The following is an 18727-nucleotide window of genomic DNA, read 5'->3' on the forward strand; positions in this document are numbered from 1 at the left end:
ATTTTCCTCGATGGACAATATTCTCAAAAAGATTTCCCAAAGGGCCTTGGCTCCATTCAGGAGGAGCTGCTGGAAGTTGGGTGTGTGTTTGGAAGTGCAATCAACAGGCAAGAGTTTGGGAATTCCAAGGAAGGTACTTCTCCCAGCTGCAAGCTGGATTATTTCTGATCACACCTCCACGTACCAGGCAGGGGTGGAATCCATTCTCCTCCAGCTTCTCAGATCTTGCCTCAGCTTGTAAAAATTCATCCAACAACTCCACCGAGGCCAGCAGGAGATGACCTTTGGCACATCAGGATCTGAATAAACCTCTCAACTAGAAAAAGTAGCAGTCTTTTTTTCCTCAAAACCCTGTCACTATTTGGTGGGGAAGGCAGTGCAGATAAGGCTTTTTAACTCACAGTTAAAAAGTCGCAGATTCTGCCTGGGGCCTTAACCTCTGCTGAGGTGTCAGTCCCAGCCAGGGCTGTGGCTGTGAGGGATAAAAACTCATGGTGCTTCAAACCATTAAACCAGCTCAGTGTATTTCATGTCAGCCTGAAAACTTGACTTGCCTTGTTATTAGAAATGGAACATACGGTATAAATTTAGCAAACCCTGGTGTATTTAGCATTTCACATCAGTCAGATTTTACTTGACATGAAAATCTGAACTTTAACCTGTATTTAAATGTCTGGATTTCTTGCTCGAATTTTACATACCCAAATGTCCCAGTTTCTGGCAAACCCCAAACTGGGTAAATGTTCTGAACCATGGCTGCCCACATGGGTACTGGTGTCATAGGAACTACTCGCTGCCATGCTGCAAAAAGGGATTTCAGTGGCTATCCCCAGTACATGACAGCCCCCAGGGACACAGTCCTTGCAAATGTATTTTAGTGGGGGTAAAAATGAGCTTTTCTAACCCTCCACCACATGTAGAACACACCCGCGATGGCAGCAGACCCTCGTGCTGTCTTTAACAGAACATTTGGATGTGATTTTACGCATAAATTAAACTCAAAATAATAATATTCAATATTTGGGTCATTATGACTGACTGCAGAAAAAGCAGCTTCAACCAAAGCTCCCAAACCCCCCCAGCCAGTGCCTGCAGGATGAGAACTGCCCTGCTTTGACACAGACCCCCAGGAGGACTTGGGCACAACACTGGGGCCACACACAAGAGCACACACGTGTGTCTAAGGTTGTTTATTAATTCGGTCTGTTCTAAGTTGTACAATTATGAAAACAACAAAACGACTGCTGGAAGCCCAGGAATATTTACAATCTCGCCTTGTTGTAGTGAGGTCAGTCTATGTTCTTGCACAGATTGGTTATGTTTGGTACCACAAGATGTTTAAAATTCAGACAAATTTGAACAGATTAACAATTGTATATACAGGAAATAAAAGGAAATTCAAGTATCAAAATACAGACAGATTAAATAACATTTGTATTACAAATCAGCCCCACTGCCATACATCACAATTAGCAAAAATGTCCACATTGCAAACTGAACTCGACTGTCTCTGCCCTGTCAGGGAATCCCAGGTTATTCTTCTGTGGGTAAGAAAAATGTCTGAGCTGGGTTGACCTAGCGAGAACAGCACAGGTACTTTTCTTTTGGGAAAAAAAATTAAGGTAATACCAATGTGAGATCTAAAAGGGAGATCTTTGCAACACGACAGCGCTGTGAGCGCTGCGCCGGTTCCAAAACGTGAATCTGAGCAGAGCTGGGGAAATGCTGCTGCTGCTGCTGCTGGAAACTTCCGAGGTGGGTGGAAGGAGCATTAAAGCATTGGCTCCACCTCAGCTGCACACAGAACGGGACGTGTTCGGGGTTTTTTGGCATCTGCTCTGTGTCTCAGCAGCCTCCTGAAGGTACAGACTTCACTACAGGCACAGCCTGGAAGGTGCTGCGTCTTCTCCCTGGGAGGGGGGACAGGCATGTACCCCAAAAAAGTTGCATAATTTCTTCTAAAAAGAACAACCCCAAAGCATGTTTAAAGTCAGTTGAACAGCTAAGGTTAGCGCTGTTTTTTTTTTCTTCTTTGTAAACACAAAATAAAAAAAGGATAAAGCATCTTCAATTTGAAAAAAAGAAATCATCCCCTCCTATAAAAAGAAAGACAAAACTCGACAACTCTGTTTGCCAGCCGTGCGTGAGGGCTCAGCCCACAAACCAAAGTCTGTGAAACACAATCTGTCTTTAAAGAGAGGAACAGAGGAGCCCCAACTCCTCCTGGGCAGGTAATACAGCAGATGCAGTTGGATGCAATGTCGTGTTCAGCACCAGAAATTTGGGGCAGTTTCCTCCAGATAGCACAAAACCCTGCAGGGAGGAAGAGCCCGAATACTGCACAGTGGGTGGGTGGAGGTGGCCAGAGCCAAGGACTGGCACAGCCCAGGGTCAGTCTCCAGCACTGAGTCCCTCGAGAGACCCCACCACACTGAGCTGCCAAAACAACTGCTCTGTCTGTGAGGTGAGGAAGGGAGTATCTGGCTAAAGAATGGATCACTAAAGACAACCACAGGTTTACACGTGGGGCTGGAACGGACCACCAGGGTCACCGAGCCCAGTGCCTGAAGATTGGAGTCTTCATCACCACGTTACCTCCAAGCCAACCTCCAAAAAAGCTCACGTGTCAGAAAGGAAAGGTGTCCCTCCTCCCAAGCAGAGGTTCAATTTGCAATCTCACCAAAGACTTGTTGCCAACACACCAAATATTTACACTTACACCAGTATGAATTGCAACATGTGCATAACAAGGAATGTTAGGTTTCCTAAATTCATTGACTTAACCCAAAATCTCCACTCCCCCTTCCCAATCCTTTACAGGTCTGTGCCCTTGGGATTATGGTTCATTCCCTCCCAGCCTCACTGGTGAGAGAAGCTAAAGGAAATCCTGGCGTACAGCAGCAACTGGAGTTAAACAGGAATTACTCGGGCACAGCGCTCCTGTGTGGCAGCAGGTCCCACAGCCCTGGCAGGGCCTGATGAGATCGCGACAGACGCACTGTGCTGCATTTTGCATCTGAAGAATTCAAATCACAACCATTTTAACATTCTCCCCAGAGGGGAACAGTCTGAAAACACGTCAGTCACAGCCCAAACCGCTCTGAAACACTCTGTAATTCAGAATAAAAGCGAGCACACAGCACCTTTGAGGCGGTGTCTTTGGGGACACTGGGCTCGGACGGGGCCAAGCCACCCTCAGGCTGATGTGGTTTGTCCTTGGGGATGGACTGTTTCAGTGTAATGCCCAAAATTTAACTCCTTATTTGTTCATCGTCTGAAACGGTTGCACTAATTAAATAATGAGCTAGTATCAAAAAAGTGCTAAATCACAATTGAATATACTTAAAAAAACCCCAACCCTTCAGGGCATAACTGCATTTAAAAACAAGACAGGTACACAGAGGCTGGAGCAGGGAGTCGTCCCCAGGAATTCAGTGCGGAAATGGGAAGAAACGGGGTCCTTGCCATAGAAATGTCAAGTATTGCAACACGACAGTTTGGGGGATAAGGAAGCTTTGTACCATCGGGGATATTGGCCACAGCTGCTCTGGGGTGAAAGATCCTTTGCAGATTCTTTTCTTGAAGTTACTTCCTTTTGCTACAAAAGCGTGGAGTGGCTTGGAGAACAGGACGCAGACTTACCCTACTGGGTTCTCACACAGGAAGAAGTGATCTCCAGGAATTTGGCATTCTCTCCTGTTCACCCAGAGCTGAAGCAGAGGAAGTACCATCAGAAATGCACACACCATGCCCCTGCTAAGACTTTCTGTCGTGCTCCTCGCCGGACTGCAGGATTCTCAGTAAATAAAAACCTGTTGGTTGTTTTTTTCCTCACCAAAAAGCTGCAGCGCTACATTGAAACCGTGAACCGGATTTGCTCTGTGTCACTTCATTAAAAAAGAAACGAGTCGAAAGACGTTTTGTCTCAAACCGGGAAAGGCGACATCGCTCTTGGCCTCCGAGTCTCGAGTTTTCCTTTGGCAGGAATGGAGATGAGCAGCTTTCCTCGGCTCCCTTCCCCCCTCTGCTCTGGGAGCCCTCACCGAGCAGCCACGCACCCACTCTGAGGCAGCCACCTGTGCCAGAGGGAGATGATCTTCATGTCAGGAGGCCACTGCGTCCCAGGTCTCTGCCCCGCTACTACATCCCGTGGTAGGAGACGGCTGCCCGGAGCTCAGCTTCGCAGAGGCAAACAGAAAGGAAGATAATGGAATGAATTTCCGAGTCATACAAAACGCGTGCTGGGAAAGGCGAGGCGAACGGCCCGGAGATGGGACACAAAAACCGTCACGGCTGCGGACACAGAGCGGCAGCGGTGCGGTTTGGGAAGGGCTGCCTGTGATCCCTGCTGGGTTTGGACACCCTCAAAAAGGCACATGCTCTCCTGACCCGGATTTAGGGGGTGTGGAGGGACCTGCCCTTCCCAGCTGAGAGCAGGGGGAGGTGAAGAGCTCAGAGCCTCTGACACTGGGCAGCTGTGTGGAGATCACCTACAAGTACCACTCTGCCACCCACACCAGGGACTGAGTTTCTCTTAGAGGGACACATAAACCTTCAGGGCACTCTTAGAGCTCGCAAAAGTGCTGATGGAACACAAACCAAACCTCCCAGAGCACCTCAGGCACAGCAATGTTCTGCTGGCCACAAGGCTTGGGCTGGCAGGGTGGCATTGCAGGCCCTGGGCAGTGCTGACTCTGTGGCATGTGAAATGTATGTACTAGACTGAGCTTTCCTTTGTTTTTTCTGCTTTAAGACAACATTTTTAGTCCTCTCATTGGCTTCCCACTGGCTGAGCTCTCAATCTGAGGTCAGTTTGCCATTAAGTTGCAAATTACTTGGGAGATCAAACTTAGTCCTGAGAAAGAGCTAAATAAGGACTTTGAAACATCAGATTTCACTGCAGGTGAGGGGAAATGGAAGATCTAAGATCTGAGGCAGCAGCTCCTAAGCCACAGCAGAACTCGGACAAGCTGCTACTGGGCCCTAACACTAGGGGCAAATAACCTAGGGCTGCTCCCTGGCCTCTCCCTGCTGATGCTGCTTGTGGTGCCCAGCTGACACCTCCCGTCCCAACAACACATGCCTTTGGAAGCTCAGCCACAGGCTGCCACATGAGAACTACACCGAGCTCTCATGAGAAGTCTGGTGAGTGTAAACACCAAGACTGTGAGGGAAAGAAAAACCTACAAGGGACTGAAATGCATGCAACCAAACCCCCTGCCATGTCTGAGGGGACAGAGCTCACAGTGGGAACGATCATACCCAGCCCAAACCAGCACTCCCCCACCACCCAGAGCAAGTTCTGCACTGGGCTTTGAGGAAGAAGACTGCGGGCAAGGGTGGCCGTGAGGAAATGGAAGTGCCCGTGTGTTATTTGCAGAGAGCATCACAGTGGTTAGTGTCGGCTCGACTGGCAGGGAAGGAGAGGTGAGTTCACTGAACAGTACACAGCCGTGGCTCAGTCGGGAAGAGGAGGATCTAGGAGGAAGGAGCGTGTGCACCGTAGAGACAAGAGGTCTCCATCAGTCCAAGGACAAGGTGAGATAGAAAAAAAAGGCCTGGGGAGTATCACATTGCCCCAGGGATTCACAGTGCCAGAGCGAGGGGGGAAGACGTGAAAACGGTGGGCGGCTTTCCTGGATCCACATCTCCGAGTGCCAGCCTGCCCTCTGCTCCTCCCGCCTCGCGGGCAGCTACAGGCGTTACCCTTGCTTCCGAGTAAGGAGATTCACAGTGTTCAGCAGCCATCAGGTACAAAAGCCGTTTAAGTCTACAGTCTCCTGAGTGCTGCTGCCTTGGACGCGGTGCCTAGGCGGGCTCAGGGCGAGCAGCTGGAGGAAGAGGGAGTTTAGAAGAGCAGACAGATCAGATGGCAAAGGCACGGTTAGACGGGGCGGACGCGGGCGTTTGCTTTAGAAGATAGTGGTCTCATACTTAGTGCTGAGGGTCCGCTTGGAGTCCTGCTTGGGGTCCACGACCCAGGAGACACTGGCATGAGACTGGGAGTCTTGGTCCACTTCAGGGGGATCCAGCTAGAAAATAAGGAGAGAAAGGGCATCTTAGGACAACTGTGCTTCTGCGTCAGAACGAGTGGGAACTCGAAGCACAGAGCGCCTGCCTGCCTACTGCCCATCCCAAAAATGTGTGCAAGGAAGCAGCTCCTGCTGGAGAGGCATCTGAGTCCTTCACAGCTAAAACTTGTCTGGCCACGTCAGTCTCAACCCAGCACCCCAAGATGACTCCCTGCATTAGGCTGCGAGTCCCTGTCACCATCAGCGACAGCTTCGCTCATCTCAAACAAGCACGAAAAACGGAGCGCTACAGAAATGGCACAGAGGGAGACAGCTCCTGGCAGGTGAGCCCCCACGTGAGTCACCCTCCTGACCAAGCACGGCTCTTTCCTCTTGTCCTGCTCAATCAGGGTGCCGTGGGGAAGTTACCACCCCAGCAGGAGCAGCGGGGTTAGCTGAGAGCTGCCACACTGCATCAGCAGGGGCGGGTGGGAGCAGCAGATCCCTGGGGTTCATCTGAACCCGTGGTGTGGGCCAGAACGAGCATGGGGATGAACAACAGCGAGGCAGGACACAGGAGATAGAGGAAGTGGGGAGGCAGCCCAGGTCGGTTTGGAATGGAGATGGCAGGAAGGAGGGTAAAGACCTTCGCTCCAGGACTAACAGACTGCAGCGGCAGGTAGGAGGGGCGGTGTGTTGTACAGGTGTGACAGTAACAACAGCGGGAGTCGGGAGGGAGCGGCACCTGAGCGGGAGGAGCAAGCAGAACACAGACAAAAGGAGACATTAAAGGAAGGCAGTGGCTTGTGCAGCAGTCCCTGCTCCTCAGCAGCTCCAGTCTTGGCTGGTTGTGGTTATGGGGAATCCCATACTGCAGCTCACTTATTTGTTTCACCGCAGCTCTGCAGGGTTTGCATGTGGAAGCTTGTGCTGGACCCAGCAGGACACTAAACCCCATCCCACCTGAGCTATTTCCACCTCTGCCTGCCCTTTTGCTACCAGGAGAAGCCCCAGCCCCACAGAACTGACACAGACCTGCAGGGCCAGCAACAAGACAGGCACCTGGACCACGTCTGGGCTCCCCCCACCACCCAGGTGCCCACAGGAACCCCCAGCTCAGCCCAGCAGGTCGCTCTTGCCCGCTCTCACGTACCGCGGATTTCCTCATGCCTGCTCGTGGTTTAGGCACCGGTTTGGAAGATTTTGTTTCAATCATTTCTCCTGCTCCAGCACCCAGAGGCTTTGCTCTCTGGGCTTGCAGGGCGAGCTGGTAGGCGACCTCGAATGCCTGCCCCAACGTGAGGATGATCTCGTACGTCAGGTTCTTTGAGGACACAGAGAACACAAAGCTGTCAGATCACTCTGTGCACGGTCCCCCTTGTGCTCAGAAGCTGCTCTGGGGTCACAGACCTTCCCATCAGCAGGTCACATCCTGCTGTATCCCTGGCAAAGCCACTGAGCTCCAGATGTGTGGGAGCTGGGACCACGCTGCCTGTCCCAGGGCCCCCTGCCCACCTGTAAAGCCCCACCAGCACTGCACTTCAGCAGCATAAAGAAAAATAACCCAAAAGTCTTGTACATTTTTGATTCTGCCCAAGTATAAAGGCAAATGACACTTCTAGCTTCTCTGAGTTGTTAAATCAGCCCATTATGCTCAACATAATTGAGAGCATGTTAGGGGTTTGTGCACGGCACATTCCCCAGGAGGGAAAGCTCCTGCCCTGCTTTAGTCAGCGCTGGAAACGGCAGTAATGAAACCAGACAAATATTCTCTTTGTCCACAGAGGTTCCATGCCACAGGACAGGCATGAAACCAAGACTACTTTATGGTAAAAATGGGTGAAAGAACCCCGGAAAGGAGCAGTCTGTCACTACCCAATAAAGCTGAGGGATGAAACAAATGGGCACTGAAGGACCAGGAGATGTGACATGACAATGCACTCACCACATCCACAGTACTGAAGACATGGCAGTAGTGATGGCTGGTCTGCAGGTCCTTGGTGATGTAGGCAAATGTGCAGAGATCCTCAGGGTCCTGAGCAGCACAGGAGATGTTCCGGATCTCGTGCTCAGCAATGACATTCTGCCGGGGTCAACCACAAGCACCCGTCACCCTCCTGGGCAAACAGAGGCTGTGGATGCTGTCCTGGGGACAGGGAAGGGGCGTCTCCCAGCCAGACCAGTCCCAGCTCCCTCCCACAGCAGGAATAAATGGCAACATGGTTTACAAACAGCCAATCTGCCAAGCCTTTGGCACTCAGGTGATCATCACCACCTTGGTATTCTCCCCCAGCCCCAGAAGCTCCCCAGGACCAGCTGTGGCTTCTGGAGCCACAAAAAGTGACCTGAAGCCCCCAGGCAGGTGGGATTGCAGGCTGTGTCCCTCCAGACACCAACTTTGAGTCCTCTGCAGCTCACCTTGTTGGAGGCATCGATGAACTTCACCCCTTTGTATGTGATGGACAGGATTATGGTTGGGATCTTCTTCATGTGCTCCGTAGATTTCTTTATAAATGAGATTATTCAAGTGACCAACTATTAATGGACACTCTCTCTTCACCCCCACCCCACCCACACCCCCCCCAGAGACCCCAGGCCTGTACAGGAAGTTTTGGGGATCTAGGATGAGGAGGAGGAAAGTTAGCTCCTGGTGGAAGCAGAGGGGAAGAGACAAGGACCTGAAGAGAACCCTGCCACCACTCCCCCAGTGAAAACACCCCCTCCTCTCCCAGTGCCCAGACCTCCTGGGTACTGGGAACAGTGCTGGGAAGGGGCAGTTCACCAGAACAGTGGCACTGCCTGTTGGTGGACAGGGTTTGGGGAGTCACTGAGGTCCCCCCTCCCCAACCCACATCATCCCCCACAGGCTGCAAGTGAAGCCCCCAGCCCCAGGGTCTCCCTACCCTCATCTTGGCACAGGCGTCCTGGGTAGACTCTGTCCCTCGGAGGTCTTTGATCAACATGGAGCCCAAGTACTGTGTGAAGGAGGGAGAGATGTTAAATCCCAAGGCAATGACACTGCCCTGAGACCCAGAGCCTCCTCATCCTCGCCGCCCCCACAAACCAAAAGCCACTTACGTTGGCCTCGTACCCGCAGGACTCGAAGATGAGCTTCTCGGGCTGGTGCTGCCAGTTTTGAACAGGGGCATATGGGGCTGCCAGGCTGGGGGGGCGCAGGGTGAGCCTGGACTCCCGACGGTCCTCCTGCAGGGGAAGAAGCGTGGATGTGAAGCCACGATGGGTTGGAACAGCTCTCAGTGGGGCTCTTTGAGCTGAGGGGATTGAAGTTGGCAATGGCAAAATCCCCCAGGAGCTGGGTGGATGTAGCACATGGGTTATGGTGCCAGTGCTGGTGGAAGTGTGAACCATTTTTGAGGTGAAACTGAGGCATAAAGGAGCTGCTGACTCTAATGTCTGAGGGAAGATGAGCCTGACCAGCTCCCTCCCTGCATCATCCTCCCTTCTCCCTGGCTCCAGAGATGGGGGAGCCTGTGCAGAGGGCCCCCAGGACACACACAAACACTCACTAACCTGTGCTTTGTAGCGCTCAGCTCTGGAGTAAGTAGCAACCTCAGTGCCACGATCGTGTTGCCTCTTGGCAGTGTCCCCGGAGGGCAGCAGGAGATCAGCAGATCTGCCTGTGCAGGAGTCGTTCTGGCTCAGGGGAGACGACGTCTGCGACATCAAATCCTGGCACTGGAAGGAGCAGACAGCACACAGAGACCCAGTCAGCTTGGGCTGTGCTGTGCCCCCATCACTCCCTCTACATTGCCCATTGAGTGGACTAACAGGGTCAGCTCCTGCCTCAGTGCCACCTGATTTACTCCAGGATGGCTTCAGCCATGTACCAGCCCTTTGTGCCCAGCACGCCTCCGCCTCTGAGAGCTCATCCCAGGAGAGCAGGGGACACGCTGGGCTGGGGGCAAGGTGATTCCAGAGGGGTGGGCTCCCTAAAGCACTAAGCTAAGCACCCGAGGGCGATGATGCTCAGCCACCCCAGCAGAGGAGCCCCCAGGCACGGCCGGAGCCTCGGCACAGCTGTGCCTGCATTAGTCCCATTCAACCCCCTCGCTTGATTTGCCATTGACGTCCGCCCGCCCTCCCCACGCAGCAGCCAGAGCTGGAGCTCAGCAGCTGCAGCGCCAGGAAATGCTGCACATGGCCCATTCTCCCAGCCTGCCTCCCCGGGCAGCATCTCAATCAGCTCAGCTGCATGGAGCAGCCTCTCCCTGCCTTCAGTCTCGCCCGGCTCATGGTGCAGAGCCTTCCTTGGCTGCTGGTCTCCCCATGCTCCTGTGCCTGGCACAGGGCATTGAGCAGTGGCTCTGTACTGGGTACCCTCCCAGTGCAGCAGCAGTGTGAACTCTCCCTGTTCTCACACTTGAACCCAGTTCCTAAAAAATCCCGTGTCAGAAGCAGGGCACAGCAGCCCAACTCGCTTCAGCTGAGGCTGTTTGGGTTGGAAAGCCTTGGGAAGCCAGGAGGGCAGAGCTCTGCAGCAGGGCAAGGACCAGATGTTCAGGTTGGGTAAACTCTAATCACTCCAATTCCTGCTCCAGGAAGCTGATTAGCAATCTCTGGGAGGAGGCAGCACAACATGCTACCCCATTCCTGAGCTCAGGGTCGCTCTGAGCCCAGCAGCTTTTGCCAAACTCAGCTCTCAAAAGCCAGTTTTCAGGAAGAACGGGGAATGTGATGCTTCCCTCCCAGCCAACCCCGTAATGAGGGCCTGACATCCAAATGCTACCACTCCTGCAGCAAAAATCAACATCCACACATCTTGTCGAGTGTTATTTGGCAGCAAGAGCAGGAGCTCTCAGCAGCCCAGCCGGGCCAGGGAGAGGGCTCTGGATCCCAAGGGTGCAATCAAACACCAAGTCCCAGCTGCAGCCCCTCTCCAGCGGGGCTGGGTCACTCCTGCCTGCTGAAAACTTCTCTGACCAGGAAACACGGGTAACAAAGTAGGCTCAGAGCTCCCTTCTGTGCAGGGCAGAGTGGGACTGGCACCCTGCACCCCTTCCGTGCAAGGCACCTGATCCCAAGGGGCAGTCTGACCTTTCCTATGAGGTCAGCATCCAGAGGCTGACCTGCAAGGGCTGGAATTAACCTGCCCCACTCACTGCAAGGCTGCCCCTGCACAGGTATTTGCTGCTGGGGTGGCTGGTGAGGATGAGGTGAGCAGCTGTATGGACACCACCGGCCATGGCCAGATTTCTCCCAGCACTGAGACACGAGGCAGGCAGGCAGCCACGAGCAGGGACTCACTCTCAGCTGTGAGAACCGTGGTGGCTTGGCTGGTGGCTCCTCGTAGGGTCTGTCTGCCAGCGAGGCGATGATCCTCTTCCGATGGCCCAGCAGGTTCACTTTCAGCACCTGCAGGGAGGGATCAGGGTCACCACGGGCACTGAGCTACTCTGAGAGACTTGTAGCAAGTCCCAGCCCCAGGGAACAGGGCAGGACCCTGCTGCCCTGGCAGGAGAGGGGTGACACTCACGTTTACTATCTCAAGCTCCCAGAGGTTTTTCACAGTGTCAATAGAGCTGTAGCCACTCGAGAGGAAGGACTGGATGTAATCCTGCAGCCCCAGGGAGTCGAGCCATGCAGGAACTGATGGCTGGCTATTCCCATCACAGCCCAAAGGTTTCAACTGTGAAAGCACAAGAAAGGTGTTAAAAGCTGCAGGAGCTGGGTTCCCAAGGGATATGAAATCAATGAAAATCAGTTTACAGACCATCACCATCTTCACTAGCTAGTAACAAAAGTACTGTACAAAGAACGTGCTTGGGACCAAGACTGGCAGGAGGAACAGTCGCAGCATGGAGCTACCACCATCCACACAGCCTGGAAGAGCAGCATACTCCTCCTCCTCCTCCCTGCTATTCCCCAAACCCCTCTCACAGCCCCGGAGATGCAGGTCTGGCTTTTGTTTCCCGTGTTCACAGCCATGCTTGGCAATGCCCCACCCTCAGCTGGTGCTGACCTTGGGGAGGGAGCGAGCGGCCTGGAGCAGCTTCCGGCGGTGCTGCGGGTCACCGATCCCGATATCCCGAAGGTCCTGGTCCTCCATGACATTACAGCCCTGTGGGGACAGCAGGGAAGGCATGGGAGCCACACACGTGTGGGAATGGGCACCACGCAGTTACAGCACCTGCCTGACTTGACCTCCAGCACATCCTGGCAGCAGGAAGAGGAGGAGGAGGAGGAAGAGGAGAAGGATAAAGGCTTCCAAGGCTGGGAGCTCTGCCCCATGCACCGACCTTGGGCACAGAGAAGGCTGACACGAGCAGAGCTGCAGCACACGGAGCTGCTTCCAGCCTTTAGCCCCGGGGCATGGCTTACAGCCACCTCCCGTGGGATTCCACACTCAGAGGCTTTAAACATCCTGTAACAGTGCCCAGGCAAACCCCAGCCCCCTCCATGCCCGAGCAAGGGCTCTGGGTTCTGCTCAACCTCCCTCCACGGCCACAGGGAAACCTGCACTGCTTTCCCTGGCAGCTGGGGAAGGGCAGGTGTCTCCTCTGGCCCTGTGTAGGGTCAGAGATGCTCCACTCACCCCACTCTTCTGTCAAAACCCATTTTCTCCCCCCTTCCCCCTGCAGAGCAGAAGCACACGGACTCCATCCCCCTTTAAATGCCCCTGTCACAACCTGCTTCCCAGCCCTCCTACCTGGGCAGAGCTCAGCAGGACACGTCTCCCCAGGCCTGGCAGAGCCACGCTGCTGTGTGACTGAAGGCTCCAGCTCCAGCCCGGACCCCTCCCTGGCCCTGCCTCCCTCTGCTCCCCGGAGAGTCCCAGCAGGTGTGCGCCCACAGCGCTTCGCTGTTCCACATTTTGGTTTTGTAAGAGAAACCCAGTTAAGGCCGGCTGCAGGGAAGGTGAGGGCGGGCGAGCCTGCCAGGCACCCTCCATAAAGGGCAGCAAAGGTTTCCTGCCCCTTCCCATCCACACTTTAGTGGGATTTCAGCAGGTGTGCTTTGTGAGTGCTACCTGCTTTAAATGCAGCCAGCTGCCCCAGAGCTGTCCTTGCTCCTGGCCACGCCAGCAGGGCTCTGCTCCTGCCAGGCAGCATCACTGCCACTTCCATGGCAGGTGTGGTGACAGCAGAGCACGATGGCACATGGCTCTCCACCCGGGAGCTGCTCTGCCCTCCACCACAGAGGAGTGTTCAGGGAAACGGGGAATTAACACCAGAGGTACGAGATGCCCAGAGATCTCTGCCACGAGGGACAGCTGCCCTGCAGTCCAGACTAATCATTTAGCAAACAGCAAATGAGCAGTGGGTGGCAGGAGGCAGAGCCCTCCACACCCCCTGACAGGGCTCCTCTGCCTCCCCATCCCTTGGTGGGTCAGATCCCACACATTTCATTCCTGGAGAGCTGGGAGGGGACAGGAGAGCAGAGCCTGAGCTGACAGCAATGGCACAAAGGCATTTATTTGTCTGAGAGTTGTTTAAAAATCAGAAAAGTCAGGACTAAATGGTTCTGCAGCCCACGGTAGGGGTGGGGGGGGTTCATTCTGTGTTTTCCCAAAGGCCAGTTCACAGACTGTGCTAGCTGGGGCCATTGTGCTGGGAAGAGCTACTGGCACTGCCCCAGAGTCCCTGTGCACACCAGCCTGTGGCCAGACCCATCTCCCTGCACCCCACAGCCCGTGAGCAAGGCCAGGGGACACCAGGGGCTCACCTGAGTGGTGTCACTGCACACCAGGAGCTGTGAGAGGATGGAACCACATCACATGAACTGTTCTGTGCACCCCTCAAGTGCACAAATCAGTGAGTAACAAGAGGCAGGCTGCTGCTGAAAGCTCCAGGCTGTCCATTTGGTGCACAAGCTGCAACTCTCTTGGACTGGGAACAAACTCCCAGCGATTAACACAAGGAGCTGCTGCTGCCAGGGCAGTGACCTCCGGCTGGTGGGCTGCAGCATCCCACCAGAAAGATGGAAACATCCCCTCCCTTTTCTTGTTCATGAATTTTAAGCCAAAGAGCCACATTTAATGTGCATTCCTGTAACAGCAGGGGATTGTGTGCTCAGCTCCGGGGAGGAGGGAAGGGATTAATGGGGATTAACTCCTCTGACAGACACCTCACCTGGCAGGAACGCAGTATGTGTGCAAGGAATTCATCTCCGAGGGAGAGATGGCTTGGAAAGGGCTTTTTGAAATGACAAAGAGGGCCAGAGCAAATGATGGGACTTCTCTCACAGGTTTGGAAAGCGAAGTATTACTGCCCTGTGATGGGAAGGAACAGGGAGGGACTGAAGCACCCACCCCACAGCATGGCACACTCAGGTACCTGAAACCTGCAGTTCCCAATGCCTGGGCCTGCTCTGCTCCCTTGACCTGCCCACCTTGGTACTCTGTGGCTCCATCCCCCTGCACAGAGCCAGGGCTGAAGCTGGTGGTGCAGGAAAGATGCTGGCAAGGGCAGAGCTCACAGCCAGCCATTCCCTTCATGCCACCAGGAACAGTCAGCAGCCAAATGAGCTGTGACAATGGCGATGCGTAATTTTCATGTATAAAAACGAAACAAGCTTGCTGATCCTATTTACACTTTCACTCATGCTCACTTTCCAGTGTTGAGCCCTTTTTGGTGCTAATCCCCTTTGGCACGGCTGTGATCCCACACAAGCAGCACAGAGCTGGTGGCTCTCGCTCTCCCACAGGGCACCAAGGCAGGGCAGTAGGTGTTCTCCCAGCTTTGGCATCTCAAATTGGAAGAAAATTGCTTGCTCTGTAGCAAGGACACAAGGTAGTTAAACACTGTGAAGCCTACAGCTTTCTCCTGCACTCTGTATTTTTATGTGTCACATTAAATTCCCTTGGTGGCAGTCCGTATTCTCTGGGTACTTAACAAGGATAGACAAAGCATAGCAGCTCTGAACAAATCATTCCAGCCCCTGGTGCAGGAGAAATGTCCTTCAAACCCATCTGGATTTCAGCTCCCATGGAAAACAATAATCTGCCACTAGAAGAGAGAATTAAATGCAAAGACACTGGAGATCTTTTAACCTTTGAGAGCCACACAGAGGAGCCAGACTTTAAACCTGTCTGCATTCAACACGCCCTCAGGCAAGAGCCAAGGAGCAGAGCTGCTCTGATGGGCCACTGCTGCTTTTTGGTTTTACCCAAAGGTTCCCTTTGGGGCTGGCCACAGGCAGATGCCACCTCCCAGTGCCCTCTGAGGGCACAGGGCAGCCCCAGCTCCCACCAGTCCCTCCCCAGGTCCTCTGAGGACGGGCTCAGTGGGGAGAGCAGGGCTCTGGGATGTGCTCTGCCACCAGCCCAGACCTCCAGGAGCCTCCAGCAGCAGCCTCAGAGATGCCAATTAGAATCAAAAAGACTTTCCCAAGACGTATTTCCAATTTTATTCCTTGTGACAAGTGTTTTTACCTTGCACATTCCTCCTGGGTGCCCCAGCTCTGCGGGGCTGAGCAGAGTGAGGGAGGCCCAGGGCTGGCCCGGGCCAGAGCTCTCACTGTCACCCACATTTTGGGGCAGTGAGGGACACCCAACAAGCTCCTTCATCTCAACATCTCACCATGGGCTCTGTCAGGAACCAGCCCCCACCTGGGCTCAGCCAGGGAAGGTGAAATGCATTACCTGGGGCAGAGCAACTTTTTATTGATGCTTCAGCCCTGTCAGAAGCTGGAACTGGGCAGGCTGAGTCCCACCCTGGGTCCCAGCTGGCACACGCTGGCTGCCCGGCAGTCAGAGGGACCTTCATCCCCCAACCTGGCCTTCAGCTTCCTCCGAGCCCCCTCCATGGAGAGGCAGAGATACACACCAGCACGAGGGACACTCCTGAGCCTGCCTCTGCCCCCCAGCCGCCCCAGGGAGGGCAGGGGTCTGTCAGTGACCCGTGTCCCCACCAGGAGCCCTGCAGGGCGCCGCTGCAGCCGCCCTACCTGCAGAGACACGAGCTCTTGGAAAAAGGCTCGGCTTTGCTCACGCCTCACTGCCTGCACTGTAGTTAAACAGCCTGTGAGGCTCCAGGTTTCTCATTAAAAGAGGAAAAAACAGTCAGAGGTTACCTGGCAGAAGGCAGCGTCCCCTCCTGCCACCGAGGTGACCCCAAAGTGACTGAGCCAAAGGCAGCGCTGCCGAAATCTGCCAGATTCTTCCTCCAGCAGGACACTCTGCAGGCACTTAACTACCCAATTTTCAGATGCTGCTTCTTCCCCGGAGCCTGGCGTCCATCCATGATCCTGTTCCAGCCACGGAAGGGCCCGAGGCAGCGAGTGTTCTGTGGGGGACAGCGAGTGTTCCGTGGGGGACAGCGAGTGTTCCGTGGGGGACAGCGAGGGTTCCGTGGGGGACACATGGCTGGACAGGCAGGACAGGGCCAGCACGGGGCTGCTCCTAAAGCAACAGATGCAAAACCCAAACACGGCGTTCCCAGCCTCCAAAGGCTCCTGCAGACATCCCCAGCAGAGAGACAGCTGAAGGCTCTCTGTGCATACAAAGTGCACACAAAGCTCTTTTCATTTTTCCCCTCAGTGCATTTCAGACAATTTGCATCTTGTTGCAGATTCTGCTGTCATTGCTATTGCTCTGCTTTTGGCAATCTGGAGGTGGGAGATGGAGACACGTCCAGCTCACAGCTGGGCACACCCAGATCTCAGAACAGGGGGACCCCATTTGCTCATACAAATCTGTGTTTGTAATTGGCCTTGTGATTTGTGGAGTTTGGTGCCTTCCCTTAAAGTCTGCAGTCTGGGATATTCGAGGGGAAAGCAGGAGAAAGGATCTCTTTGGCCACAGGCATGATGACGAAGCCCCAGCTCTTCACAGAGCATCGCCGGGGAAAGGGGCTCATACACAAAACCCTACAATAAATCTGAGATTAGCACATAGCCACTTCATTTTTAATTTTCTTCCCCACGCACACTGGCAGCATGACAATGGCAACGGAGGGAATCGGTCATGGTTGTCAAGTTCAGGCAATTTTATTGAGAGAAAAAAAAATTAACTGCAACTTTAATGGTTTTTTTAATGTTTATGGGGCCTGGAGCTACTAATGAATCAAACATAAGTATCCTCTAAATTGCCATTTCTGGTCTACCCACTTTGCTCCTTAAAATCCACTCCATCCTCTCTGCTCCCCGTGGAGTCCATTCCTATTATCCGGGGAGCTTTGGCACAGCTCGGCCACATTTCCCAAGATCCTCAAACTTGCTTCAACCCCAGATCCCTGCGTGCCCCTGCTCTCCACCATTCTCTTACAGAGACAACTCAAACACCCCTACCACAGTGGATAAAGCACAGTCCTTGGGAACTTCCCAAGGACCAGCCAGAACCCACTGGGGAGATGTCAAATAAAATTCGTTTAATTGAACGAAGCGATTCCCACTCAGGGGCTTGGCAGAGACCCTTACCCCGGGGTCCAGCTCCACTCTTAAGGGCTCATTTAGTGCTGCACAGTCAGTCTGGGGACACTGGCACGTGTTCCTGCAGGCTGACAGCAGTGACCAAATCCAGAAACAGCCACCCACAGCTTCTGCCCAGCTGAGGAGAGCTTGCTCCAACCAGACACAGCCCAGGAATGAGTTACACAGAGCTCACCTGAGTCTGCATGGAAATCCCTGCACCAGCTGTGGTCAGACCATGTTCTTGCTGTGTTTCAACAAGAGCAGATGCAGTAAAATCCTGTCAGGGGTCTCTGGTGGCTCCTCACAGATCATTCCTGGGTGCAAACCACTACTGGAATGTGTCAGTGCAGTTTTCCCTGAATGGCTACTATAAAATGACAAGTTCTATATGAAAATAGAAAAAAGCTCTGGGGCAGACACATTCCCAGAGCATGTCCAAAGCCTGGCTGCTGCCCAGGGGACCTGCAGCTGCATGCCAAGCTGGGCCATTCGGAACTGGATCAGGCAGAGCTGAGCGACTGAGGACACGGGAGATGCCAGTGCTGCAGCAGGGCAGGTACAGGTGAGAACGAGGGTGCTGCAGATGTCAGCCCACACCCAAATCCCAGGATCTGAAGAGCAAAGGAGACCTGGCTTTGTCAGATGTGGATTGGGGCTGTCCTCGGCCTGGGAAGGCACAAGAGCTGCTGAGCTCGGCTTACACCCCAGCCAAGGTGAGCCAACCTGAGCCAAGGCCTCAACTCCACATTTATCCTGGTTTTGCCTGCACACACAGAGAGGAGAAGGGGAAGGAAAGGCTGTTCTGTTAGTGAACAACACTGCAGGCTAATCTAACATGGCCCTGAATTGTATTTAATCACGTTAATGTCAGTACTCTAAATTATTTGCAGACACCCCATTCTTCCACCACCATCATTTCTCTACCACTTCTCCCCAATTATAAAAAAATAAATAAAACCCCCCAGAGGAGCCCAGGGCACTACACGCAGAGAACAGATTTCCCTTTCTAACGCTGTCTTATTGAATCAGCATTAGCTGCTTTCCACACACTCCATGGGAATCCAGGCTTGAACAATAAAAAAAAGCCATAAAAAATGGTTTATGCTCTCTTTTACCTGCTCATTTGTGAATCAGAATATCTTTGAACTGAATAAAAAGTTCAGCTCCAGAACACTGGTACAACTGCCAGAGCACGCGGGGTTTGCCCTTCTCAGATGTCAGCCCAGGGGAAGCTGTGGGGCAGCAGCAAGATCCCGCCCTCCAGGGGAAGGGGAAAGCTTTTGCAAACATCTCAGATACATTTATGGCATCTGTGGGATCACAAAACACCGTGTGAGGGAACAGGT

At 53.6% G+C, this 18727-nt stretch overlaps 1 protein-coding gene across 6 annotated transcripts in view; it reads right to left on the reverse strand.

Annotated features, from left to right (window-relative positions):
- Positions 1-1175: 1175 nt before the first annotated feature.
- ANKS1A (ankyrin repeat and sterile alpha motif domain containing 1A) overlaps positions 1176-18727 on the reverse strand; it is a 72090-nt gene continuing 54538 nt past the window's right edge. For 4 of the 6 annotated variants that reach the window (XM_030292162.4, XM_012570997.5, XM_072918920.1 and 1 more), the window contains 10 exons: positions 11992-12090; positions 11506-11658; positions 11277-11384; positions 9543-9707; positions 9090-9215; positions 8915-8986; positions 8430-8516; positions 7957-8094; positions 7165-7335; positions 1176-6032 (listed from right to left, as the gene is read on the reverse strand). In XM_030292162.4, the coding sequence (XP_030148022.4) occupies positions 5913-6032; positions 7165-7335; positions 7957-8094; positions 8430-8516; positions 8915-8986; positions 9090-9215; positions 9543-9707; positions 11277-11384; positions 11506-11658; positions 11992-12090 (1239 nt within the window). In that variant the 3' untranslated portion in view covers positions 1176-5912. The remainder of the gene's footprint in view (positions 6033-7164; positions 7336-7956; positions 8095-8429; positions 8517-8914; positions 8987-9089; positions 9216-9542; positions 9708-11276; positions 11385-11505; positions 11659-11991; positions 12091-18727) is intronic. The other 2 variants (XM_030292161.4, XM_030292160.4) reach the window with 2 other exon arrangements.

The sequence above is a fragment of the Taeniopygia guttata genome, chromosome 26 (genome assembly GCF_048771995.1).
Source record: "Taeniopygia guttata chromosome 26, bTaeGut7.mat, whole genome shotgun sequence".
Lineage (NCBI taxonomy): Eukaryota > Metazoa > Chordata > Aves > Passeriformes > Estrildidae > Taeniopygia > Taeniopygia guttata.